General features: G+C 43.0%; 2 protein-coding genes across 5 annotated transcripts in view; both read left to right on the forward strand.

The window, feature by feature from the left end:
- TECTA (tectorin alpha) overlaps positions 1-6,137 on the forward strand; it is a 53,088-nt gene extending 46,951 nt beyond the window's left edge. Inside the window, exons 13-23 of the mRNA XM_063311358.1 lie at positions 150-533; positions 806-1,092; positions 1,768-2,048; positions 2,484-2,594; positions 2,679-2,881; positions 3,413-3,576; positions 3,865-4,113; positions 4,220-4,382; positions 4,836-4,923; positions 5,096-5,212; positions 5,716-6,137. Of these exons, the coding sequence (XP_063167428.1) occupies positions 150-533; positions 806-1,092; positions 1,768-2,048; positions 2,484-2,594; positions 2,679-2,881; positions 3,413-3,576; positions 3,865-4,113; positions 4,220-4,382; positions 4,836-4,923; positions 5,096-5,212; positions 5,716-5,852 (2,184 nt within the window). The 3' untranslated portion in view covers positions 5,853-6,137. The remainder of the gene's footprint in view (positions 1-149; positions 534-805; positions 1,093-1,767; positions 2,049-2,483; positions 2,595-2,678; positions 2,882-3,412; positions 3,577-3,864; positions 4,114-4,219; positions 4,383-4,835; positions 4,924-5,095; positions 5,213-5,715) is intronic.
- Positions 6,138-10,522: 4,385 nt separating this feature from the next.
- Positions 10,523-24,738, forward strand: SC5D (sterol-C5-desaturase). Of its 4 annotated transcripts, XM_063310997.1 has the most exons (7): positions 10,523-10,564; positions 10,844-10,921; positions 13,421-13,541; positions 17,943-18,160; positions 18,780-18,912; positions 21,451-21,551; positions 21,994-24,738. In XM_063310997.1, the coding sequence occupies exons 4-7, from the start codon at positions 17,951-17,953 to the stop codon at positions 22,420-22,422; spliced, it is 873 nt and encodes a 290-aa protein (XP_063167067.1). In that variant the 5' UTR covers positions 10,523-10,564; positions 10,844-10,921; positions 13,421-13,541; positions 17,943-17,950; the 3' UTR covers positions 22,423-24,738. The 4 variants fall into 4 exon arrangements, with proteins under 4 accessions (XP_063167067.1, XP_063167069.1, XP_063167068.1 ...); XM_063310999.1 differs by lacking the exon at positions 13,421-13,541; XM_063310998.1 differs by lacking the exons at positions 10,523-10,564; positions 10,844-10,921; positions 13,421-13,541 and adding an exon at positions 12,129-12,209.
- The last annotated feature ends 1,171 nt before the right edge of the window (positions 24,739-25,909 follow it).

The raw sequence follows: 25,909 nt of genomic DNA on the forward strand, positions 1-25,909 counted from the left end.
GCCGTTGGTCAGTAGAAGAACAGAGCAGGAGCCTCAGAGACGGGCATTTGATCCTTGTTCCAGTTCTCCAGGGTGTTTGGTGGGGCGTTCATCCCTTGGAAGCCCTGTTGGCCACCTGTCTCTGCCTTTCTCTCCCTCCTTTTCTGCAGCCCAAGCAGCTTTTCTGGAATGGTGACTGCACCCGCCGTTGCCGTTGCTTTCGGCGCAACCTCATCCAGTGCGACCCTCGGCAGTGCAAATCGGACGAGGAGTGCGCCCTGCGGAACGGGGTCCGGGGGTGTTTCAGCACGAAAAGCTCCTACTGCATTGCTGCGGGAGGAGGGGTCTTCCGTACATTTGACGGCGCCTTCCTCCGCTTCCCTGCAAACTGCGCCTTTGTCCTCTCCACCATCTGCCAGAAGCTCCCCGACATCTCCTTCCAGCTGATCATCAACTTTGATAAGTGGTCTTACCCCAACCTGACCGTCATTTCACCGGTTTACTTTTATATCAACGAGGAACAGATCCTTATCAGCGATCGGAATACCATTAAGGTACTGCATTGAGTCATTCGGAGTCTTTTGGCCTGGGGTGCAGCCACCTCTGGGGGGCTGAGGCTGCACAGTAGCCTCCCAGTTTTGGCAATTGCTCTGCCAATGTTTGAGGTGCCACCAAAGAAAGCAGAAAAGGCCGCAGAAAGAGGGTTGGGTGTAAGCGTGGCCCAAAGCCACAGATTTCCAAACTTGGCTTTAGAAGGGAATCTAATCTGCTTAAAAAGGGGAGGAGGGCATCTTTCAGACTAAACTACTTTTACCCCCACAATTAGGTGAATGGGACATCAGTGAGCATCCCCTTTGTGACTGGTTTGTCAACCAAAATCTACAGCCTGGAGGGTTTCCTGGTCATAGACACAAGCCCAGATATCCAGATCCACTACAATGGGTTCAACATCATCAAAATCGCCATTAGTGAACGCTTGCAAAATAAAGTTTGTGGGCTTTGTGGAAATTTTAATGGAGATCACACCGACGACTACGTCACCCTGCGAGGGAAGCCAGTAGTCAGCAGCGTCTTCCTGGCCCAGAGCTGGAAAACCAATGGCATGCAGAAGAGGTAATGGGCTGGGCCAAGTGGGTGATGATGTCCGGGAGAAGAACTCATTCATTTCGTCTACTGCCTCTAACAGCCACATATTGACATATCTGTGGGCTGCCAGGGACCACATTCCATAGCAGCAGTTTTGTTGAGGTTGTGCTTATAACTAATCACTGCACAGACAAATTGTTTTGAAAAAGTTGGTGAGGAGGGGAGAAGCTTCCTACTGGCTTTCAGGCTTGTAAGATCAATGTCAGCCTTGCAAGGTAATCCAGACAGGAAGCACGACCAGATGGACTAACTCTACTTTATTGTAAGATTACATTAACAGAATCTTGCAAGTCTGAAGGGACGTTTCTCCCCCTTTGCCTTTACAGCCCAAGAAACTAGGGGGGTTCCCTTCTGAGATCTTTGCCACACCCCCATTCCTGCTGCGGGCTCAGCTGCCTCTTATCCGACCATTGCACTGGCTGCGGCTCTTCCCCCTGTCTCCCAGGGTCATTCCCACATACCATTACATTGGCTGAGTTCAGACCGCATGCTAAGCTAAAGATAATGGTTTACAAACCACAATGGCTGGATTCACACATTGGGCTAAGCAAAGCACTTGATAGTCTTTGTGCAAGCAGTGACTCCTGTCTTCCTTCCCGTGGTTTCCACTGCCTCTTGTTATTTTTGCATTTATGACTCCAGCTGCAACGAGCTTCAGTATTCACAGTATGCTGCTGCTTGCGACAACGTGCAAATCCAAGTCCTGCAGAGTGAAAGCTACTGCCTCAGACTCACTGACATGAAAGGTTTCTTCCAGCCTTGTTATGGACTGCTGGACCCATTGCCTTTCTACGAATCATGTTTTCTTGATGGCTGCTACAACCAGAAGAAGTATCAGCTCTGTGGCTCCTTGGCAGCATACGGGGAGGCCTGCCGCTCCTTCGGGATACTCAGTACAGAGTGGATTGAGAAGGAAAATTGCTGTAAGCAAGCTTGTCTTAGTTTAATCCCTCTTTAGAGAGAGTTTCTTCACTGCGTTCTCTCCAGCAGAGAGAAAAGAATGGAAATGGGCATATTCGGTGTGGAAGGGTCTTCTCCTTGCCATGCTTTTCACCATGAATTCTTCCCTGATTGCTAGCATAATAAAGGTCCCCTCCACTAGATGGCCATCAAGAGAAAATCTAGAGCACCCTAAGAATGAGGGAGAGAAGCAGAAGACCTTTTTTTTTTTTTAATCGGGAAAAAACTCTTGAAGACACGGTAGGGCAGATTTTAGTACAGGGCTATTATTTTTTCTGCTTAGACTTTGCCTCCTACCTTTCATGGAAATCTCCTCCTAAAAAAAAGGAACACTTCTTAAAATAAATCAGTTATCCTTGTCTGTTTCCCACCTCCACCTTTTTTTTCTCTTTTTTTAGCAGGAGTGGTTGAAGACCCCTGCATGGGAGCAGATTGTCCCAACAGAACTTGTGAAGTGGACAATGATGGAGAATTGTGTGGCTGCATTGAACCTCCTGCCTATGGAAACAGTGAGGGCCCCGCAAGTAGACCCTGATAAGAAATTCCCTTTGAGGTTTCTGTGGTAAGCAGTCTCCTTCTCCTTCTCCTCACAGACACACAAGATATCCTAGATGCTGAGGTGACCTGCAAAGCTGCCCTAATGGAGGTGTCCATCTCAAAGTGCAAGCTGTTCCAACTGGGCTTTGAAAGGGAAGGTGTCCGCATCAATGACCGCCATTGCCCTGGCATTGAAGGTGAAGATTTCATCTCCTTCCAGATCAATAACACCAAGGGCAACTGTGGAAACCTTGTGCAGGTCAGAATGGTTGAGCAACTCTGGGTTTATTTTCTCCCTTACAACGTTGGGTTCCCTATCAAAGTTTCTGGATTAGCTTCACTTGCATCTTGCTATGGAAATGCTTTTCATCACCGCTACCAGAACATCACTAGAGACATTTAGTTCTTGGGGATATTCCCTGTATGATAAAATAGGCACTGTAAATAGAAACTTATAATGCCAAAAGCACATCAGCACTGGCAAATTTGGGACTTGCCATTGGCCCTCTATCTCTTAGGCATGGATGTCTTACTCTCCATGCCCAGCTTCCATCCCTTCCTAGCTTATCCACTCATAGAAGACATGAAGTAGTTGGCCATCAGATAGTTCCCTGTGGATTAGAGATCTTTTCTTAGCTGACAATCTCAATTCCATTCTATTATATTAAGAAATGAAGTCTGCAGCATAAATCTGAGACTATGAGAGAGGACAGTCCAGGATCCGAGAAGATTAAGGCATCATTTAGCAGGCTATTTTCCTAAGCATGTGAATTTTTTCTCCTCTGCATAGTCCAATAGCACCCACATTATGTATAAAAACACAGTCTGGATTGAAAGTGCAAACAACACTGGAAATATCATTACGCGGGACAGGACCATCAATGTTGAATTTTCCTGTGCGTATGAGCTTGACATCAAAATTTCTTTGGATTCCGTCGTGAGACCAATGCTCAGGTAAGAGAAACAGCGTTGACCCTTTTGGCATTCTGAAGAAATGAAGGGTTGGGTGAAAGCATTCCTTTATCTCACGGACTTCATTTGGAGATACACAGCAGGGTTTCTCGACCTTGGCAACTTTAAGATGTGTAGACTTCAACTCCCAAAACTCCCCAGCCAGCATGAAACGCTGAGAAGTGCCGGCACTGCTTCTCCCAGCTCAGGGCATCCCCACGCAAGATGGCCGCCAATGGCTTTTCGGTCTTCTAACAGTTCTTTTCTCTCCATCTCGTTCTCTCTCTGAAGTGTCATTAATCTGACTGTGCCTACAAAGGAAGGCAGTTTCACTACCAAAATGGCGCTGTATAAAAATTCATCCTATAAGCATCCTTATAGGCAAGGAGAAGTTGTCCTAACCACCCGTGACGTACTGTATGTTGGCATCTTCGTCCTGGGAGCAGATTCCACGCATCTCATCCTCACACTGAACAAATGTTACGCGACACCTTCGCGAGACAGCAATGACAAGCTCAGATACTTCATCATCGAAGAAGGGTGGGCCGCACTTTTTCGGTTCCCCGTGTTTGAAATTCCAGAAGAAAAACTTGCCAGTTCTTGGCTGCTGGGCTGGAACTAACCCGTACATGCCTCTCTCTTGCAGTTGTCAGAACATCAAGGATAACACCATCGGAATTGAGGAGAACGGGGTCTCCCTGACCTGCCGCTTCCACGTCACTGTTTTCAAGTTCATTGGAGATTACGACGAGGTTCATTTGCACTGTGCGGTCTCGCTCTGCGATTCGGAAAGATACTCCTGTAAAATAGTAAGTGGCGTGAAGCCTTCCGTGCAGCTCCCTCGATGGGCTATTTAATGGTGTCCTCAAAAATGGCAATCTATCTCAGAGCTTTTAGGCGGATTTTTGAAGAACCATATAATCTAAAGGGCGTGTACTTAGGATATGACTTTAGTCATAGAGACCTGCACCTTCTGTTTTGTACACCAGAGAACCCGCAGAAGAGGTAAGGCTAAGCCTTTGCACTTTTTGACGCATTTCAATGTTTTGCATTTTAAGGCTTTTACACGGGAAAAAATGGATGCCTTAAATGTTGCAGATGATTCATTCCTTAAACCTTCAGCCCAATGGGCCATGACTCTGCCTATTTTTAGAAATTGCTATTGGCAGACCACGCGAAGTGCAATGTGTGCCTTCAAGCCAACAGAAGTTGCATACCAGGGTTAGCATTTCCATCTCTGTCTTTCTTTTTGGCTTGGTCAGAATTGTCCACAGAATACACGGAGGGCCAACGACTATTCCAAAGACCTCAATGAGCAGATCATTTCTGTGGGGCCAATCCGAAGAAAACGTAAGTGTGACGTTTCTCCCGGTTTTCATTCAGAAATTTGGATCCATTTTACTGCCTGGCCGCATCGTGAAAATCTTGTGGTAGTGAAAGAATCCAGTATCTTGTAGTCCTTGGTGGCTTATTCCCATCCAGGTTTCTTTGATACTTGTTTACTTTGACTTGTGCCTTTTAGGCCTAGACTGGTGTGAAGACAACGGAGGCTGTGAACAGATATGCACCAGCCAGGTGGATGGGCCTCTCTGCAGCTGTGTAACTGGGACCTTGCAGGAAGATGGCAAGAGCTGTCGAGGTGATGGACCCCTTGTCAAGGCCTCCTTCTAGTAATTCCCTAGGGTGACAAATCAAGAGGTGGTGTCACTGCCAGAAACTATCCTTAGCTATATATAGTTAGTTCTCACTAGAATAGACAAGGTATGCTATAAACTTGATCTCAAACCAATAAGAACAAGGACTCCAAGATATAAACCAGTATTCGATTCCAGTTAATGTTCTTAGGTTCAGCGTTTATCTTAGGTATTATACTTCTTTATAAGCATTTGCCTTAAAGAGTAATACCCAGAACTGATATTGGAACATTTTAAAATCTAACCAATTCTATGCAAGGGCTACTCAAGACTGCATTCAATGATGCTTACTTCCATGTAGGAGTTCCCTTAATCCTACACGAACATGAGTGGCAACCTTCACTGATTAGACATTGCAACCACAACATTTTTCTGACTGAAGTCTACATCATTTTTAAAACACGTGGCTTGAGTGTTCATTCTCTCTTCTTTCTTTTTTTCTCTGCAGCCACCAGCTCTTCAACTCGGCCTCAAGCCGGGCTGTTTCTGCTCCTGGTCAGCCAGTTGTTCTTATGGTATAGTCTCCCTCAGTCCAGCCCAGCCACATCTTCTATTAAAGTACTGAAATTTGCTTTAACCTCCTAAGTCCCTATAGGAGAAACACATACAGCCCTGAACCTGCAGTCCATGTGATTGTCCAACACCGTTTGTGACAACACATTTTTTTGCTCTGTTGCAGCACTGGGGTTCTTGGCCTCTTTAAATGGTATTAATGAAGTGTAAAAATGTAACAGGGCACCACGTTCTTCTAAACTTTCAGGAGGAGATCTGCAGGATGCATAGCCAGTAGTTGATCGTTAGGTCTTCCTCTTCTAAGAATCCACGTTTGCCTTCATATTTACAGAAATCTCTGTACACTCTTATTAAATTTTGCAGGAAAACATCTGGGCAGCTGCTTCTTTTATTGAGGTTTTGAGTTCTGCATACCCAGGGGTTGATACCCAGCATCCACTCCAGAGGGCTAAAAAACATCAAGAGATGGAAAAAACCTTTTATGTGCCCTGAAACATGCCCCTAGTCCCTATTACAATTACACTGTAGCTACTCAGACTTCTTTTTAATGAACAGATTTTCACTTCTTAAGTTTTGGGTAGCCTCCTTCTTCTAGATAAGTTTACTTGAATAGCTTTAACATTAAACATGGGCCACAAGGCCATGTTTCTTGGCAGCCTTCTGTTTTGTGAAGTTTGCTTAGATTTGGGACTTCAGAAAAACCCCTGTGGTACAATTGGGCATACTGTAATGTTTTTATTGACAGGCTGGTCAAGAAAAATGCTCTGAGTACACTCTGCTGTAAAGGTGTGGAAACGCCATAAGCCAATCCATGTCGTTGATTGGGGTTTAACAAGCATCCTTCCTTCCCAGAAGAAAAAAGGAAAGAAATAGGTTGTTTTCTGGTGGGTGTCTACAAAGGATCACTGAGGATCTCTGCAAGGCAAGAATTTCATCCCACAACATATGGTAGTTGATTGCAAAGGGGCTGAGTAAATATGATGGTTTCAATGGTTTGTTCTCTAATTTCAGTGATTTTTAGACAAATTAAATGATGACGATGGCCATACATTTTCATGCTCCTTTTTATTGTGCATTTGCATACAAAAATACAGAAATATTTGTAAAACAATTGTATTTCACAGCCTGCAGGCTAAAAGCAAACATTTTATCATTTTGGACCTATAAATCCATCAGTATTTAGCATTAACATCACTTCCATATAAACTTGTGAGCTTCCTGGAAGTATCTGGCTGGTCCCTGGGAAAAACTAAATGCTGAAAACCTTGGAATTGATTCAAAAGGTACTTACCTTCCAAACCCGTGATGCAACTACTATTTTTGTCTGTCCCTAAAAAAGTAATAAGAAACCCTGCTCCCAGCCATGCATGCTCCTTAGAGTAAACCCATCTTTTGTATTCCAACAGATCTTCATTGTCCCCCTTTGCTATTTCATTTGGCTTTATTTCACTGAAAATTTGGATGAAAAGGGAAAAGGGAGGGCAAGAGTTTGACCTGAAGAAACAAGCATAAAGCTTTCTTTAACTGAGGCCTTCATATGTAAAAAGGATCCAGGCTCTGTTGAACAGAAAGAAAAGGACAGAACAAAAAACAAACAACCCCCCCACCCTCATTTAACACAAACCACAGCATTGTTTTTTTGTAACTTCTGTGAGGTTAGAGTTGAATGTACCGGAGCCCAGAGAAACAGAAACTCTCTGTCCTGCCAACCTTTCACATTTTATTATCTATTTTTAAATTGCTTTGCAGTACAACAAGAATCTAATATTTGCTACCTCTACTTCCATCTCCTGCAGGTTGTTGTTTAGATACCCCTGCTTTGCAATAACTTCACACCACTGTGATTTCTCTCTCCTCATTATCAAACACAATCCTTGAGTGTCAATATGTCTGTCAATCTGCAAAGCTTGCATAGCAAAGCAGTGTGCAATAAAAGGACAAGAAGGAACAATTCAGGGTATTTATTTATTTACTTATTTGTGCATTCATTCAATTTATATAGCCGTCCATCTCAAACCAGTGACTCTGGGTGGCTAACGATAATAAAAACAATCAACAATAAAAACAAACCAAAAAATTAAATAAAATATAAATACAACTGAGAGATCTTAAAAGCCATTGGTGTTAACACAACCATGAAACGGGGCCCCAAGTGTGCAAAGTGCACAAAGCCAGGGCACAAGACCTTCCAAAAAGCTTTGTGCCCACGCCTGGGCACAGGTCTTCAAGGCCTTCTGAAAAGCCAGCAGGGTCGGGGCCCTCCTAATCTCAGGAGGGAGGATGTTCCAGAGGGCAGGCACCACAACAGAGAAGGCAGGTCTCCTGGTCCCCGCCAGCCGACATTCCTTGGCTGACGGGACCAGGAGCATGCCCATCCTGCTGGACTGGATTGGACAGGTAGAAATAACTGGGAAAAGACAGACCCTAAGGTAACCCGGTCCTATTGCAAGCCCATGGACAAACTTAACCCAGAGTCACACAACAAGCCATTAGATGGGTTCTTAATTTTGTAAGAAAATTAAAAGCTGAGTGTCATGGTCCTAGATTTCTGCACCACAAAACTCTTATGTTCTACAATCAGACCTTTAGAATTGGGCAAATGATGTTGAATTCAACAAGTTGATAAAACAAAGGCAGAATTGAACATTTAATAAATGAATAAAAAAATAAAGGAAACACCAGTAGGTTTGAAACATCTTAGAAGTATAGCCACACCATCCATCCATCCATCCATCCATCCATTTATTTTCTATCCCACCTTTATTATTTTTATAAATAACTCAAGGCAGCAAACATACCTAACACTCCTTCCTCCTCCTATTTTCCCCACAACAACCACCCTGTGAGGTGGGCTGGGCTGAGAGGGACTGGCCCAAGGTCACCCAGCCAGCTTTCATGCCTAAGGCAGAACTAGAACTCCCTGTCTCCTGATTTCTAGCCCAGCACCTTCACCACTAGACCAGACTGGCTCTTGTTTGAGCCTATGGAGCTCTTGTTCATCCTATGGGGGAAGGACATCTGGAGAGACTGAGCAAGCATGATCCTGGTTTGCACACGAAGTAGAATGAAGCCAGCCTGAGTGGTTCTTCTCCAGTCTACTAGTGACAAATGCCAGATTTGTGAGCCATGATTCGAAACCCTGTTCCCGACCAGCATTTATACTCTCCAAACCCGCAGAAATAGTTTAACCTGATACATCATTCTGCAGCAATGGATTCCATGTTTCTCCAACCCCTTTTCCTTCTCAAAAATGTAGACAATCAATGATCTTAAGCTGAAGATAGACTGGGCTTCATCTGTTGATTCCTTTATTCAAATGTGTTTGTTTATATGACATCAATAAACCTTTAGAAAGCAACAATTATATAAAGGACTACAGGATTTTCCTGTAAAATCTGTTCTGTGACATTATTCGTTAGCCTGAAAATAAAAGACTTCACTTTTATGTCATGATTTGATTGTTGCAGTAAATTGATTGATTACACACCATCACGTCCTTTTCGACTCCTAGTGACCACATACTGTAGATCTTCTCCACGATGATCTATCCCTAACAGTAAATGGATTACAATATCCTAAATGGGTCTTTTCATCTGGGCTCTTATCATCTGACACAGTATCATTTATTAATTCGGGTGAGTTCTTACCCCACCATGGAAAGCTGTGCTCAGAATAGGATTTATGCCTAAGCCTGGTTCTTCCTTGTAAAATGATCAAAAGCATTCTTTGAAAATTCAACACTTGTGTGCCTGAGTGTTACAAAAGACCATCTTATCTCTGAATAACTCAAAGGCCTTCAGATACATAGGTAGGATACATGGAATGGATTTATGTTCCATTAGGTTGTCTACCCCACCCCTCTGTTAATGCTCTGCAAGCTATCAGCTGTTGCCATGTTTTAAACAATTTGTTTATTGCGCACTGCATTATGGAGCATTATCGGTCACTGAAAATGTATTCCAATGGAGAATTCTCCTGACACATTCAGTGTATTCTGAAAATGGCTATTGTGCCAAGCTTCCCAGCGATCTGCCTAGGCAAATAAAGAATTTGGTTGAATTCATGGCTGTTATGTATACTATCCCCTCCCCCGCCCTTTGAAGTACTACTTTGATGTTGAGCAGCACTTTCGGGGAAGAAATATTTTGCTTGGGGTACAAGTAAAAAGTGACAGGTGGCAAAGGATTCATAAACTACACTAGGCAGTTTAGAAATCCCAGTGGTGAGCTTGCTGTGGTGAAGGCTGCTTTCTATAAAACCAGGAGCTGCTTAGCCTCATCTGTAATCCTATTATAGAAAGTAGGGACAGATACCAATTGCGAAACAGCGGACTAAGTCTCTACCATGCCCATCCTGTTGATCTTACTAGGCATCAGTCAATCTAAATTGAAGTGGCATACGATTAGTGTACTCCCATCAAATATTTAAACCCAACAGCGGTAAGAATACGACCGCCGCGCCTCTGAGGGAAGCAGCAACACGGACGCCCACCTCGCCCCGCTCTCTGAGGTAGCCCCGCCCCCGCATTCCTGATAGGCTGGCGTCACGCTGCCAGCCGCGCCGGCCAATCCGCTTCCGCCCTCGGGCGCGAGCATCGCGCGACCCTCGACCGACTGTCGTCTCGTGGCGCGGCGGCCAGTCCCCGGGAGCTGCCCGCCGACGCTCCGCCTCTGCTGCCCGCTGATTGGCGCAGAGACCCTCCAGACATCACGAGAGGCGGGCCTGCGTCGTGTAGCTGGTGTCCTGAAGGCCGCGGCGGATGTTCGCGGAGCGGCGGGGTCCAGGTGGGGAGAAGCGCGGAGGGGCGTCCGGGGTTCCCGGGTGTGGGGTGATGACTCCCGCCGCGGCAGCCGCCCCCGCTCGAGCCCTCCAGGTGCCTGGACTTCATTTCCCAGAACCCCGCAGCCTGTGCGGCAATGGCTGAGGCTCCTGGGAAATGCGGTCTCCGTCCCTGGAGGATCCCAGGTGAGGGAAAGCTGGTTGAAGCCGGCGGTTCCTCCTCCTCCTCCTCCCCGCCCGGATTATTTTACAGGGCTAATATTTCCTGGTGGTCTCCTTTCCAGCACTGCTTCTTCTTCCTGGAGTCCTTGGGGCTCTCTGAGCTTGGCTGTTTGCCTGCAGATGCGTCATCGCCCAACTAGGTAATTTTATTTCTTTATTTGTTTGTTTGTTTGTCTAATTTATCCCCGCCCGTCTCCTCCGGTCGGAGACCTCTGGGCGGTGATTAAAAGCATCAGAATAATACAAAAAATAAAATACTATAAAAATACTATAAATAGAAATAAAAAATAAAGAATAAAAATCCAAGCGATGAAACATCTAAAACAGTCCAAGTGTGGGAGGAGTGGACTATAGCAACCATCCCCATGTAACTCTATTCCCTTCTCTACCCCAAGCGTGGTGGCAGAACCAGGTCTTCAGACTCCGCCGAAAGGCCAGGAGTGATGGGGCCAATCTCATCTCCGGGGGCAGCATGTTCCACAGGGCAGGAGCTACTGCGGAGAAGGCCCACCTCCTGGACCCTGCCAGATGGAATTCTCTTATTGACGGGGTCTGCAGCATGCCCTCTCTGCACGATCGGGTGGGACGGGCTGATGATACGGGGAAGAGGCGGTCCCTCAGGTAACCCGGTCCCATGCCATGTAGGGCTTTGAAGGTGATAACCAACACCTTGAATTGGACCCGGAAGCAAACTGGCACCCAGTGCAGCTTGCACAGCAACGGTGTTATATGTGCCAACCTAGGGGCACCAAAAATAGCCCGCGCGGCTGCATTCTGGACCAGCTGAAACTTCCGGATACTTTTCAAGGGTAGCCCCACAGTTCGAAAACATGCAAATGTGAGTAGATCAATAGGTACCGCTTTGGCGGGAAGGTAACGGCGTTCCGTGTCGTCATGCTGGCCACATGACCCGGAAGTGTCCTATGGACAACGCCAGCTCCAAGGCTTAGAAACGGAGATGAGCACCGCCCCCTAGAGTCAGACTCGACTGGACTTTACGTCAAGGGAAACCTTTACCTTTACCTTTACCTAAGCAAAGAGAGCCAATTTGGTGTCATGGTGAAGGCAACGAGCTAGAGACCAGGAGGCTGTGAGCTCTAGTCCTGCCGTCAGCATGAAACTGGCTGGGTGACCTTGGGCCGGTCCCTCTCTCTCAGCCTAGCCCACCTCACAGGGTTGTTGTTGTGGGAAAAATAGGAGGAGGAAGGAGTATTAGGTATGATCGCCTCCTTGAGTTATTTATAAAAACAATAAAGGCAGGATAGAAAATAAATAAAGATGCGGGCAGGGGCGTGATCCTATAATGGGATGGATGTTTTCGTTTGTCTCCCTAAGGCCAAGATTATTGGATAAGACAGGTGTTCTAACCCTGGGCAACTTCCAGGTTGCAGGTTTCAACTCCCATAATTTTCTCACCCTTTTTGGAAAGTATTTATGATTTATTTAAGTATTTATGGCCTTCTGGAAAGGGGTGTATACCTGGCTCTGCCATCTCGCTGCAGGCGTGAGGAGGAGGAATCAGTGGAGTCCTTGGTGCTCTCTGAGCCTTGCTGTTTCCTTGCAGACGTTTCACTGCCAGACTAGGCAGCATCTTCAGTGCTAGAAGGCGGTGGGGTTTAGTCTCTGTTTATATACCGTGGTTTGTCCTGCCTGTGTTGGTGGGGCTGTTGTCCTCTCCTTGGGAGTTTCTTGATTGGGCTGAACTACTGTTGGGGACCCCTGGCCTAGAACCTCACTCTTAAACAAACCAGGTCCATTTAGAACCAGGAATCCCAACCCGGTGCTCAGAGGCACCTTTGTGCCCATAAAAACCCTAACCCATAAATTCCTCTCTTGGTGCTCACCAGGTCATCAGTCCCCTTCTTAAGGGAGAGGGGGGAATGCAGGCATGCCGCAAAGAAATACATCATCCCTATTCTCATATACTGTCCTAACAGCCAGGAACCACGCTGAGACAAGGGATAGGTCTCTAGTGTTTTATTACTGCTACATAAGACAGAAAATCCTAACAAACTGAAGAAGCATGGGAAAAACCCAGACAGATAAACCCCAAAAGTCAAGGCGGGACTGATCTGTGTCTCTCTGAATGGCTGCTTAACTCCTCAGTACTACGCATGCGTTTTCCCCCCTGGATAGGAGCCCCCTCCTTCTCACCATTAGTACTCATGACATATACCTCTCAAATGGACCCCATAAGTCGAGCTTGAAAGTGTGTCTCTTTGCCAAGAAAAAAAGACAAAAGGAAGTGGGGACGGTAGATAATGTCCTTCAGTGGCTTATGTTTAGAAACACGCAGGTAGAAAGGAAGTGCTACAAATCTCTCTTCTGCTATAGAGTGACTTTCCATCGATTTGAGAGAGATGGATTTAGGTGAACTGCGGTCCATCTGCATGGTTGGTTGTGACTTAGGTGTGTTGACATGGATGGGAAAATTCCTTTTCTCATCCTTAATGCATGGGGAGGCAGGGTAAAAGTCTATTAATAGTAAACCCCATGCCACCCTGTTCCCCTCTCTCACCTTGCCTTTCACTGCTCAATTGCTTTGCATTAAAATTTTCTCCTTACTTGTACAAATGAGATTAGAGAACTGCAATCAAAACTTGCCATCCCTGGAATTTCCTGCTGTACTTTACTTTTAGAGGTTTGGACCACCATCCCAGTAGTGACTCAGAATTGAGGAGATCCTGAAAACAAGAGATTGATGTCGCTTTCTGTACCCTGCTAATAAGGAGAAGTGCATTCTCCATATTATTTATACAGGTAAACTTCTTCCTTGGATTAAGAGATTTTTGGACCGGGTTCACACAGAAAACCTTGGCACCGGGATATAGTTCATCTATTGTTTTTTTTTAATAAGAGTTTTATTGCATTTAAAGCAAAGATAAAAACTACAAAAACAAACTACAAAAATAAAAAATAAAAGAGTGAGAAACACAAGAAAAAAAAAGTTTTAAAGATTAAAGAAGTGACTTCCAACTTTCAACAACAAGAATATACAGCACTTTCCATAATCTCTTACTCTATATCAAACCAAGATCACATTATTTCTATAAATCATTCCATTCGTACATATGGAAATCACTAAGTACAATTGTTCCTTCCCCTTATATTAAGGGGAAGAGAAGAGAAGAGAAGAGCCAGTTTGGTCTAGTGGTTAAGGCATTGTGAGTTCTAGTCCCCCAGGAGCCTATGAATTCTAGTCCTGCCCTAGGCATGAAAGCCGGCTGGGTGACCTTGGGCCAGTCACTCTTTCTCAGCCCAGCCCACCTCCCAGGGTTGTTGCTGTGGTGAAAATAGGAGAAGGAAGGAGTATTAGGTATGTTCTGCACCTTGAGTTATTTATAAAAATAATAGAGGGATAAAAAATAAATAAATAAAATAAATCTCTAAACCAGCTTCCCTACCCCAAAAACAACATTTATTTAATTTCCTTCCTAACACTATTCTATGTATTTCTATCCACTACAATAAAAATCAAATTATAAAAACATATAAATTGTCTACTTTTATAAATAATAATAATACAACAATCTTAACCCTATTAAACCTAAAACCAAACAATTGTGATTATACCTTATAGATACCTTATAAATCTTAAAAATCAAACTAACCTTAAAAAGAAACCAGTAAATCTTAATCCAAATTATTAGGAAGAAATGAAATCATAAAAACCTCATTGTCAAACCAATTAAGCATTCTTAATTCTTTTACCCCACTTTGAAATATAGCAAGACATTTGCATATCTCCATTTTACACATAAGGCATTTTTCATACAGAAATCAAACAGCCCAACTGCCCCCCTTAAAAACTCAGAGTTCTCAACAAAAAACTTCCCATAGAACAGAAGCTCTTCTTTCCCATAACATTCCCTCAGAGAAACAATATTTGTGATTTGCTGTCCCTTTAACCCCTTCTTCGCCAGAATATAATCTTTGTCTGGCATTTCAAAAAAAGACTTCAATCGCCCTGTCAGTAGAAACTTCTCCATCTTGGGCAGAATCTTCATCTTCTTTCAAAACGTCCTCAGCCAGATGACACATTTTAAAGCAGGTATTTTCTGCAGTGTCCTGAATATCTTGCAAAATAGCTTGACAGGAATCTGACAAGATCTGTTTGTAGGTCTGCTGAAGCTCACAACGGAACTCTGAAAGAATCTCCTTGATATTTTCCATGTTTCAGGTAGTAGATTATGGTGCTCCCTAGATACTTAACTCGGGCAGATAGGAGTTAATGAGTTAATGGAAAACTTCTGAGTGAAATTGAAACAGGAGAAAGTGTACTAGCAATCAGGTCCCAGGGAAAGTGAACAGAGAACTGAAGATTCAAAACAAATCCAATGTGTAGGAAAATATTCAATCCTTCAAATTCAGTACAAAAATAATAGCAGGGAGGCAATTATTTATTCTCAGTCCTCCTTAATCTTGAAACGGGAAAACAAGCCAAAACTTTAAAAGATTTTTAAAAATTTAATCCAGAAATTATGCTAAGCACCAAGAGAGTCTGCTTCTTCTTGATGTAGAAAGCCTCTCTTGGGGTATATAAACTTTAAAAATATATAAATTGGGTGATTTAGAAATGGGGTGGCTCGACCTAATGTCCCTTTAAGGCTACAGTGCGGTATGGAAACGCTGACATTCCCTGCCTCCCGTCGTCTCTTACCGGATCGTTGCGAACTCTGTCTGCGATTCTCCGGCTGTAAGGCACCGTTCTGGAGGGCAAACGGGATGATTCCAAGCTTTTTCTTTATTCATGAAAAAGCTCTAGGCTTCAGGAAAAAGCCTGCCCGAGCCTGAAAAAAAGCCTCTACTGTCAGGAGCTCGCAGACAGCTGTTCAGTGGGCCATGTTCCCACCAGAAGTCCCCGGCACTGGGACATAGTTCAGAAGGATAGTATAATTACTATTAATTTCTTAAATTGCCAAAAATGGAATGAATGCATCACAAGAAAAGATTATTTCAGTTTTTCAGTCAGCATGTGTGTTTGTTTACTTGGAAGTAAACACCACTGTGACTGATGCATTGTACAGGCCTTGATACTGTGCTCACGTTTGCCTGAATCTTTAAACAGATAGAAAATCTTGGCAATAACGTCAGCCTCTCTCACAGTAGTGTGTGTGTGTGTGTTGGTATTGCGTGCTACTTGTCCAGTGTGGGAACTGAGTGGAACGCTTTCATAACTCGATACCATGAAATCAGAAGCAAGCCATAGAAACTAGGACATCACCAGTACACCATGCACCTACTCCAGGGAATCATGCATTTTCTTCTGCACTCTTCTACACATCTTTTTCACTCTGGCCCAAAGTTAGATTTTTATGCAATAGACAAGAAGCTCGTACACACATTGAAAGCCTTGCAAATCTGTGGTGATGTTGCATCACTAGCCAGTTAAATGCAAACAGGGGACTTCTGGGGAAGAAATGGTGGATTGAAGATGGCTCTGCTTTTTGCAGAGATGACAGCCACAGCAGATAAGAGTTGCTGGTGCAGATTTTGGCTCTTTGGAACCCTCTCCAGATCAAGGAGAGGACCGGATCACCCACGTGTACTTCATACAGAGGCTCCCTGCATAGAAATTGCCTAATTGTGAGCACTTTGGATGTCGTGGGAAACACCTATCTATTAGTGCTTTCTTTGAAAATTAGGAACCTTCCAAAGGGCAAGTTTCAGCGCACTGGGGGAATTTCCTTTGATCCTTGATGTAAGAAGATTTTTGTAAGTTTAAAGATTAAAAAGAATGACTTTTGAAAATAGCAAAGGAAGTTTAAAATTGACTTTGTATAGTTAGTAGTGCCAGAAGAATTTGTAACAAGTTTTAATGGACTATTTAAAATTTTATATAAAACATATTTTAAGACTTTGAAATTAATTGTAAGAACTCTCTAGTGGGAAAGTCCTGCTACTGAAAAATAAACTTAGGATAGGAGTGGTTTGAAGTTTAACTAGAGAGAACCAGAGATTATTTAAAGGGGAAGATACCTATTAAAACAATAGAGCAGCACTAAATTTTCTATTTAAAATGAATTATGTCTGTTTGGGAACAATACACTCAGGACTTACTTTTTAAAATATCTGCTACTACAAAAATGGATATAACAGGCCGTAGAAAGAAGCTACTGGATAAAAGAGAGACTAAGGCTGTTTTGAATGCGGATTTGAAGCAAGATCACAGAAGTGATATGGAAAGAGATACCATGGTTTTGAAAATCAATCTTAAAATGCCAGAGTACAAGAAAGATATGGAAAAAGATGTCAAAGTGGAGAATCATACAATAATAAATCAGAAGAGTGACTTGGAAAAGAAAAGCTTTTTATCTTGGATTTACCAAGAGAGTGTACTCCATCAATGAAGTTGTTTCTGGAAGGAGACAAACAAAAATTATTGAGGTTGTCCCTGAAGGAAAACAAAGTCATCATAAGAAATTAACCTAAGGAACATTATTTGACTGGGTTAAAGATTAAGCTTTTTAAAAGTAAACAGAAGCTTTATAAAGTGAATCTATTTTATCATGGTTAAATTTTATATGTTGTGGTTTCTGGTAGTTATTAATGGGTTTTTCTTCTTGATCAGGACTGTATGATGAGGCTTTAAGGATTTGTCTGTAAGTGAAGGGAGTTTCCTTTTGTTTCCTTTTTTAAAGGGATAAATTGGTTTATAAAATGGATTTTTTAAAATTAAGGTTAAAATTTATATGCTTTCTCTGGTAGCTCTTAATAGATCTTCGCTAATTAGGATTGAATGATGATTTCTTATCTTGATTATTAAGGGATATGATATGGGAAGAAGAGATTTTTTTTTTTCTTTTTTGTCCTTATCAGAGAAGATGTTAATGCAATTGTTTATATTCTCTGAAGAGAAGGGGAATTTATCTTTTATATATCTCCTTTTTTCTCTTTTTCTCTATTTCTTTGTATTTCTTTTTTTTTCTTTCCTTTTTATACTTTCTTAGTTCGTATTAGTTTTTTATCTTTGCATTTGTAAACTTTAATAAAAATATTATTTAAAAAGAACCTAGTTAAACGCAAATAAATGAAGCGTCGCTATTGCACTGTAATGGGCTTGTACTCAGAGCGTGTGAGATGTTATGCTACTGAAAGATGACATTTTATGTTCCTCTGTGTTTGACATACCACTCTTTCCTTCCTGGCAATCTCCTGCAGGTACAACAATGGATCTTGTCCTGGCTTGTGCAGACAGTTACATTTTGACACCACGTGTTTATCCGGCAACGTGGCCAGAAGACGACCCCTTCCGGCAGATTATTAGTCTCTTTGTTATAACAATCATGGGGGCAACTGTCCTTTATTTTCTGTTTGCCACTCTCAGCTACTATGTCCTTTTTGATCACTCATTAATGAAGCATCCTCAGTTTTTAGAGGTGAGCGGGTTACAGCAACTTAGCAAAGCTGCTGCTTCCCTTAATTTCACTCAGTTATCACAAGAGGCCATATCGAATGAAGAACCAGAACTCTCTGTCATGTCTTGAATTGTGCCATGTTTAATCCTCTTCTTAAATTTGTTAATGGTGATGTTAATACTGTAAAGCAGAATGAAGGCCTCATGAAATGGGGGGTGGGGGAGGGGAGAGGTTTTTCTATTCGATACAGCTATATGGACTTCGGGTGGGTAGGGACATTTCATCTTTTCTTTCCTGGCGCAGTCACCCTCATTTTTATTGAGGAGCCCTTTCAGCAGGGATCTGACTGCTTTTTATTTTTTTTTCATTTTGCTTTGTTGGAGATAAGACGATGCATTCTTAAAATACGTAGATTTTTAAGGTAGTGTTGCACAGTGGTTAAAGTGAGCGGTAAAGCAGGACTCTGCCACAGACTCATCCAGTGGCTTTAGAGAGTCCCTTTTCTCAGATGTTCCGTGGCAAGCATGAGGCCTCCACCCTTTGCAGAGGGCTGCTAAGATACGAATGCAGGCTTTGGCCAGTCTCAGGTGCTCGGTGATTTTAAAAAGCGTTTTTACGCATTGTCTGCTTCTGTGTTCAGGATCAAGTGCAGCGGGAGATCAAGCATGCTGTCTTGTCTTTGCCATGGATGGGCCTTCCAACTGTTGCCATCTTCTTTGCTGAGGTCAGGGGCTACAGCAAGCTTTACGATAATGTCGGGGACTCTTCATGTGGTAAGCAACCCGTTTGGCACATCCTCCGTGACTGACCTCAGTAGTGCTTCCCCTTATCCTGCTTGCAGATGCGCTTCAGCCCTTTGGCGTTCCTCAGCCTGACGCACCCCTGTCTTTCCTCTGTCTTGCAGTCCCGAGGCGGTGTGGGGTGAGAAGCAGGTCTTGACTGCAGAGTAGAGGAATGACATAGGGAAGAGGCTCCTGCTGTTTTCTGTTCAAAATCCCACTATCAGTCCCCTGCTCTGCCCCCTCCTCTTTAAAAATAAAGCCGGGGTAATGTAGATTTCGAGAAAAAGTTGAATAAAAGGATGATTTGGGGAAGGAAGGCAAAACAGAATGGAAGTCGGGTTAAGCCTCTCGAATCAAGCTTGACACCTGCGGACTAGATGGGCATGCCCAGGTAGCCTTGGCAAGAATACAGAAATGGTTGGCCGCCTTCTGGGAAGTTTTTTTTCAATGTTCTACTCTAGCTTATATTTTTGATATTTCTTAGCTGTCCCCCATCCAAGTACTACCTTACTTAATTTTTTAAAGATCAGCCAAGTGTGGCCCTCCCAGTCTTCTCTGACATATGCAAAACTGCTTTTCTGTGTATTTCTGTGGTGAGTCCCTCCCCACAACTAGTTGCTTTATACCCCAATCATTGCTGCTGTTTCTCTACTTCTCCCTCTCTTTTTCTCTCCCTGGCTTAAAACTCTCTGCTTACCTCCAGGGAATTTGGAATCCAAAAGTATCTCTGTGCCTGGTTATGCAGAGAAAAGTAGTTTTGAAATGGGCGGCTGGGTTGGAATTGTAGTTCCAGCTTTTCTGGAGCACATCAGTTTAAGGAAAGATGTTCTAAATTAGGTCTCCTACTTTATGGCAACTTTCAGGGTTGGGAATTGAATGTTTTGGAATGTAAAATGCTAGAAAGCATGGAAGAAAAGCATGGAAGATTTTATTGTAAACCACCCAGGGTCCCCCTGTTTGGGAGAGATGGGCAGTGATATAAATTTGAACAATAAATAAAGAAAATCCCCCGCAATTGTAATTTAATCACAAATACAGTGCTATTAACTTTGCTAGTAGCCTGCCCATCCATATGTTTTCTTAATTATGTGCATCTGCCAGTGAACTAGCTGCTTAGCCTGTTTAATTGGTCATAAGGAAGTGATGGTTGAAACAGATCTGTGAAGTTGCATCATTAATTAGTGTGGCAGCAGTCCTTTAGTGCAGTGGTTCCCAACCTTTTTGGCACCAGGGACCGGTTTTGTGGAAGACAATTTTTCCACGGACTGGGGCGGGGGGATGGTTTCGGGATGATTCAAGCACTTCCTCTTTTTCCCGACTTCTTATTCTTTTTTCTTCGTGCCGTTTGGAGGTAGCAGCCAATGGGCTTGCTTTCTCCGACAGGAGGCGGAGCTCAGGTGGTGATGCGAGCGATGGGGAGTGGCGGTAAACACACAGGCTGTAAATTCGCTTACCCGCCCACTGCTCACCTCCTGCTGTGCGGCCCAGTTCCTAACAGACCATGGACCGGTACCGGTCCACGGCCCGTGGGTCGGGGACCCCTGTTTTAGCTGATTAGCTGATTTATTCTCCCACGTATTTGTGCAATGTTTTAATTACCTTTGAATGAAAAAGTGATACCGTGCAAGCTGTTGCACGTTTAGTTAACTGCTGCGTGTTCTCTTAAATGTGTCGCAGGCCTCTGATTTCTCTTAAGGCTTCTGAGAAACACAGAACGGAGCATGGCTCTGCCTGTAGAGAAGAAGACTTTCACAGGAGGAGAGAAAGTCTGATCGCACCTTTTCCAATTAACAAGTTGTATTCAAAGGCATCAGCTTTTGTGAGCTGGAGCTCACTTCATCAGAGCAGGAATAACTGCAGCTCACAAAAGCTGGTGCCTTTGTATAAAATTTATTTGTCGGAAAAAGTGCTCCCAGAGTCCTGATTTTTTGCCACCAGAGACCAACAAGGCTCGCCTCCTACAGTATCTACAGCAGTGTTTCTCAAACTTGGCAACTTTAAGATGTGTGGACTTCCACTCCCAGAATTCCCCAGCCAGCATATCTGGCTGGGGGATTCTGGGAGTTGAAGTCCACCCATCTTAAAGTTACCAAGTTTGAGAAACAGTCCTGGAAAGGAGAGAATCTTAGGAAACTTCCTTTTTCCAGTACAGGGAAGTCTGCCACCATTGCCTCTTTACTACCAAGGGGCAGACCAAAATCTTATGCTATGCAAATTCTGACAGTGAACTAGCTTATTTTCATCCTGTTAAGAAGGAACAGGAGGGAAAGGAAGAAGAAACACATTCACGAGTTCAGGCAATGGCCATCTATCTTAAAATCTCCCACGCCGTCCCTCCCTGTATTGCTCTTTGACTACCCTGTTCTTGGATTTGGTATATGCCCAATGTTGCTAAGGTAGATGAAATTTCTCTGAATAAATGTATACAAATTGCCAATAAATTTGACGAATGTCTTTTGTTCTCATGAACGTGTATTAAATCTACTGGAATTCTGCCCAGTTCCTAATTTTCTTTATTCCCTTATCCAGGATGGTTTGGTGTTATCTTCAGCATGCTTTCATTTCTGTTGTTCACCGATATGTGTATTTACTGGATTCATCGGTTTCTCCATCACAAGCTCTTATATAAGGTAAGAGAAATAATCTCCTGACAAGATAGTTCTCAGAAGGATTGCCTGGAATTTGCATGTATTGAAGCAATGTATTGATGAATATCAGTTGCTGGAAACAGAAGGCAAGAGAGGGCTTGTGCCTTGATGAATGTTCAGAGGTTGGCTGGTGGAACATCCCAGTGGCTTAGCATATTGAGACAAGCTTTTCTTGTCTTCAAATGTGGGCCACCCAGTTGTGGAGCACTATGCACGCCACTGTGGTTTCTTCCACAATAATTAGTTCTGCCCTTATAAGTGATGATGGAATAACATTGGTGAAATCCACAGCATAGATGGCAAATTGGATTAGGATTGTCCAATAGGCTGTTTTTTGTGGCTGGTAGGGATGTCAGCAAAAAAAAGTGTAATGGTCTGTTTCTGTCTTTGTTCTAAGGAACTCATTCTTTTCTCTCTTCTGCAGCGTTTTCACAAGCCCCACCACACATGGAAGATTCCAACTCCATTTTCCAGCCATGCTTTTCACCCTCTTGATGGTTTCCTTCAGAGCATCCCTTATCATATCTATCCATTCCTTTTTCCTCTTCACAAAGTGACCTATTTGGGTCTCTATGTCTTTGTCAATATCTGGTCAATCTCCATTCACGATGGGAACGATCGGGTTCCTGACGTGCTGAGAGAGATTATCAATGGATCTGCCCATCACACTGATCACCACTTATACTTTGATTACAATTATGGCCAATACTTCACACTCTGGGATAGAATTGGGGGTTCATACAAAACCCCCTCTACTTTTGAAGGTCAGGGACCCCATGCCTATTTGAAAAAGCTGAGCAATGGCCATGGGGACAAGAAAATACTAGGAGATGATGAAGTTAAAAATAAATAGCAATCCTTCCCAACTGAAGGATTAGGCAAATCTATGCTTTATGAACTGTGTGGCCAGAATTCAACCCATTCCCCACCCATCAGCTTTGGAAATGGAGGTATTCTAGGATGAGACGGCAGAAAGAAAATATGGATTCATGCAGAGCAGTGTCTTTGATGCTGACCAGTGATGGAGAAAACATCCATACATGAATTCTCCTGTTGCCACTGGAATGAAATCAGGAAGCGGTCAGTGCTGCTCTTAAGTCCATCCTCAGCAGTTGTTTGCTTGCAAATTTCAGCAAGACCTTGTAGGCTGCTACTGTGTTATACCAGTATATTAGTAGGCGTTTGGGTTAGGTGTGAATGAATGGAGTCATTGTTTCCATTGTGAAATTAGGATCCTAAAATGCATGTGACAATGCACTTTAGTCTTGTCTTAACGGACTAATTGGTGGGAGGAATTTCTGAAGTCCTGAACTGAAGGGCACACATCACAGCAATGCAAATGATGTAATTAGCATCGGAGCATCATTACCCAAATGACACCAAGTTGCAACAGAAATTTGTCCATTGCTTGCAAAGTCCAGTCAAGGTCTAGAATATTGAGGTTTCTCTGAACACCTGTTGAATGACCTATGAGATAAGAAGTGATATTTCTGGAAAGAAGTGCAGGAATAAAGCATAGGAACTCTGGTCTAAGTTTTAGTTTATTAGTCCTTCAAAGACATAATGGCCTCTGGTTTGCAAAGGGGCCTGATCTACAGTATATAAATTTCAGACTTCTGTGGTGACAGGTTTAGGAACAGGGAGAGGTGATGATGAGAGGGTATTCTAAATCATTGCTTTGACTTTTTTCCTCTTCAATATGTATCACTTTAAAAATACTCCCCCCCAAAAGAACAAACATCAGGATGAATGCTATTGCTTCAATAAAAATAAATGCAAATAATTCAGGAGATATGTGAAAAAATTCTGATTGGTTTTTTAATTGTATGTAGGATGTCCTGTCGTTCCTTCCCCCCACCCCTCACCCCCCACCCCAGAAAATTAGGCAGGCTGTGGAAACTGTCTCCTCTCTAATTAATGTTTTTTAAAAGATAAAAATTATTAAGTGTTATGATGAGTTGTAAAAGTATCCACAACCAGTGCTGGTAAATTCAAAGGATGAAGATGGTGTATATAGAATAGTTGATTTCTTTGGTTTATTGGTTCTGATGTTTTCTGGTGATTAAATCATTAAAACGAATGGCCTATGGATAAGATTTTAATAACCACACAGCCAGCATCACAGCTACATCCAAGAAGTCCTCCCCGGTTGGCTTTTCAAGTCAAGCTCTGCTCTTTGGCGTGGCCATATTGCCAGTGCCTTCCTCCAGAATATTTTTTTCAACTTCTCAGTCAGGCCTACGACGCTAAGATTTCCTTTGGGTCTCCCATCCAAGTTACAAGCCAGATCCTGCTTGGCTTCCAAACCCACAGCAGATCAGCTAAGCGCTGCCACCTTGAAGCCAGAGTTTCTAAGAAGACATCTAGGAACTTGTACTTCTCATTCTGCAAATACATTGCATTATCAAGTGTGCATAATGTTCCGTAGAAATTTGCAGCAAAATGTGGTTCCTTGCCATTCGCGGCTGAAGCTTTCTGGTTTGCAACAGGAATTTGGAGAGCTTAGGTACTCTATATAGTTCTGTAAAACCTCTCATTGTGCCTCACAGAGCCTGGTGGTTATGTCTACCAATATATTACTTTTCTACTTTTCTATTTTAAAAATATCTGCATTTAACAAAAAATGAAAAGTTTAATGAAGTTTTTTGGCGCAAGTGCAAAAGGTAAATTAAGATGGTGAGTGGTTCACAATTTGCTTCAAGTCATAATGATTTGATTTTGGAGTTTGATTTTGGAGTAATTTTATGAGTAAACTAGATCATATGGCTTGTTCAGGAAATTAAGGCAGAATCGGTCCTAAGTGCTTTCTGTTTATGGAACCAGAAGGTAATGCCCCACAGTGTGCAAAGTCCTAATACTGCAGAATTTCCACAGGAATATTTTGAAATAAATTCATGCTTTTTTGGAAGCGATGCTAAGCCCTCACGTGTCTTCTTTGATTTGGGGTGAATCTGGTCACTGGGGCTGGAAAACCCTGGTTTATGGCTTAATACCTTGTATGACCCAACCTGTGTCTCAGCAAACTGTAGGGATTTGATGGCAGGCAAAAATAAAAATAAGGCCCACTTCCTCTGCTTGGATCTATGAGTCATAAATGAGAGCTGCATGCATTTAATAGTGTTTCCTGACTATAAAGCCAAGAAAAGACAAAATAAAATTATAAAAATAACTGCTTGTAATGGCAGTGGTGTAGTGGTTAAGGTGCTGGACTGGCTCCTCCATTCTCAGCCATGGAAACTCACCAGGCGACCGTGGACCTTCTCTTAACCCAACCCTACCTCACAGGTTTGTTGTTGAGGGGGATGGGAGGAGGGAGGGTGATGAGCTGAAGGAGCGACATTATTTAAATCCAACAACTAAGTAAATAAATAGAACAAAAACAAGACTGAAGAAGTAGAAAAAAGAGAGAGAGAAAAAACATTACCACACTACCGCTGGAGAGGAATTTGCCTGAGATTTAAAAAAAACACCCTTTTGGCCTTCAGGGAAGATTACAATTGACAGCAAGGAAATCCTTGTTCCTTGTGTCTAAATAGGAGAGCAATTAGGGATCGCTTCACTAAAGAAGCTTTAATCTTCCACAGCAACTGGTGTCAGATCTCCGAAAGATACTACTGGAGGTGGTAGATCCCTGTATGGCTGGTGGGATGTGACAAGCTACTGAGCTTTTGCTCTTTTAAAACTAGACTACGTTAAAACTGGAAGCTAGCTAATTTATGGTTCCAACCTTGCCATTGATTTAACTTCCTTTATGAGTCAGACCATAATATGCTTTGTGTGGATATTCTTCTGTGACTCCAGCTAATGTGAACATTCATTCATTCCATTTTGGAGACTCATTGTCTTAATTATTCAGGGAAAACTATCCTAAGGTCCTCTAGCTCATTGCAAAGCTGCTGAAGAGCCCCTAATTCATATTTGGATGATGCCTCTAAGATTCTCTGTGTGGTTTAGGAAACAAGCACTAAGTCTTCTGTGGTTTAATTATTTTTTCCTTTGCCATCCCCAATGAAAATCCTGACATTAAAAAAATGAGCGGACGCAAACCGTATGTTCCATTTGAGCTCTAAGTCTAGCTTTAATGGGTAAAATTAAAAATCAGAAGGCCATGTGCATTTTACAGCTTGCTCCCTCTGTCTGTCCCAGTTTAAAAATGTATCATTCTGTGGTGCAAGGTTTTGTTTTTTGTCTCATAAGTGGATGAATAAACCACAGAGTACGCAGCCACCAGATGCGATCAGTATCAACTTAAGATTGCTCTAAAGGGAGGTAGAGAAATACGTGGATGATTAGATTATCAAAGGCTATTAGTTTTGATCTTAAGTAGCACCTTAAGGGCC

Source organism: Candoia aspera, chromosome 9 (genome assembly GCF_035149785.1).
Source record: "Candoia aspera isolate rCanAsp1 chromosome 9, rCanAsp1.hap2, whole genome shotgun sequence".
NCBI classification, from domain to species: Eukaryota; Metazoa; Chordata; class Lepidosauria; order Squamata; family Boidae; genus Candoia; species Candoia aspera.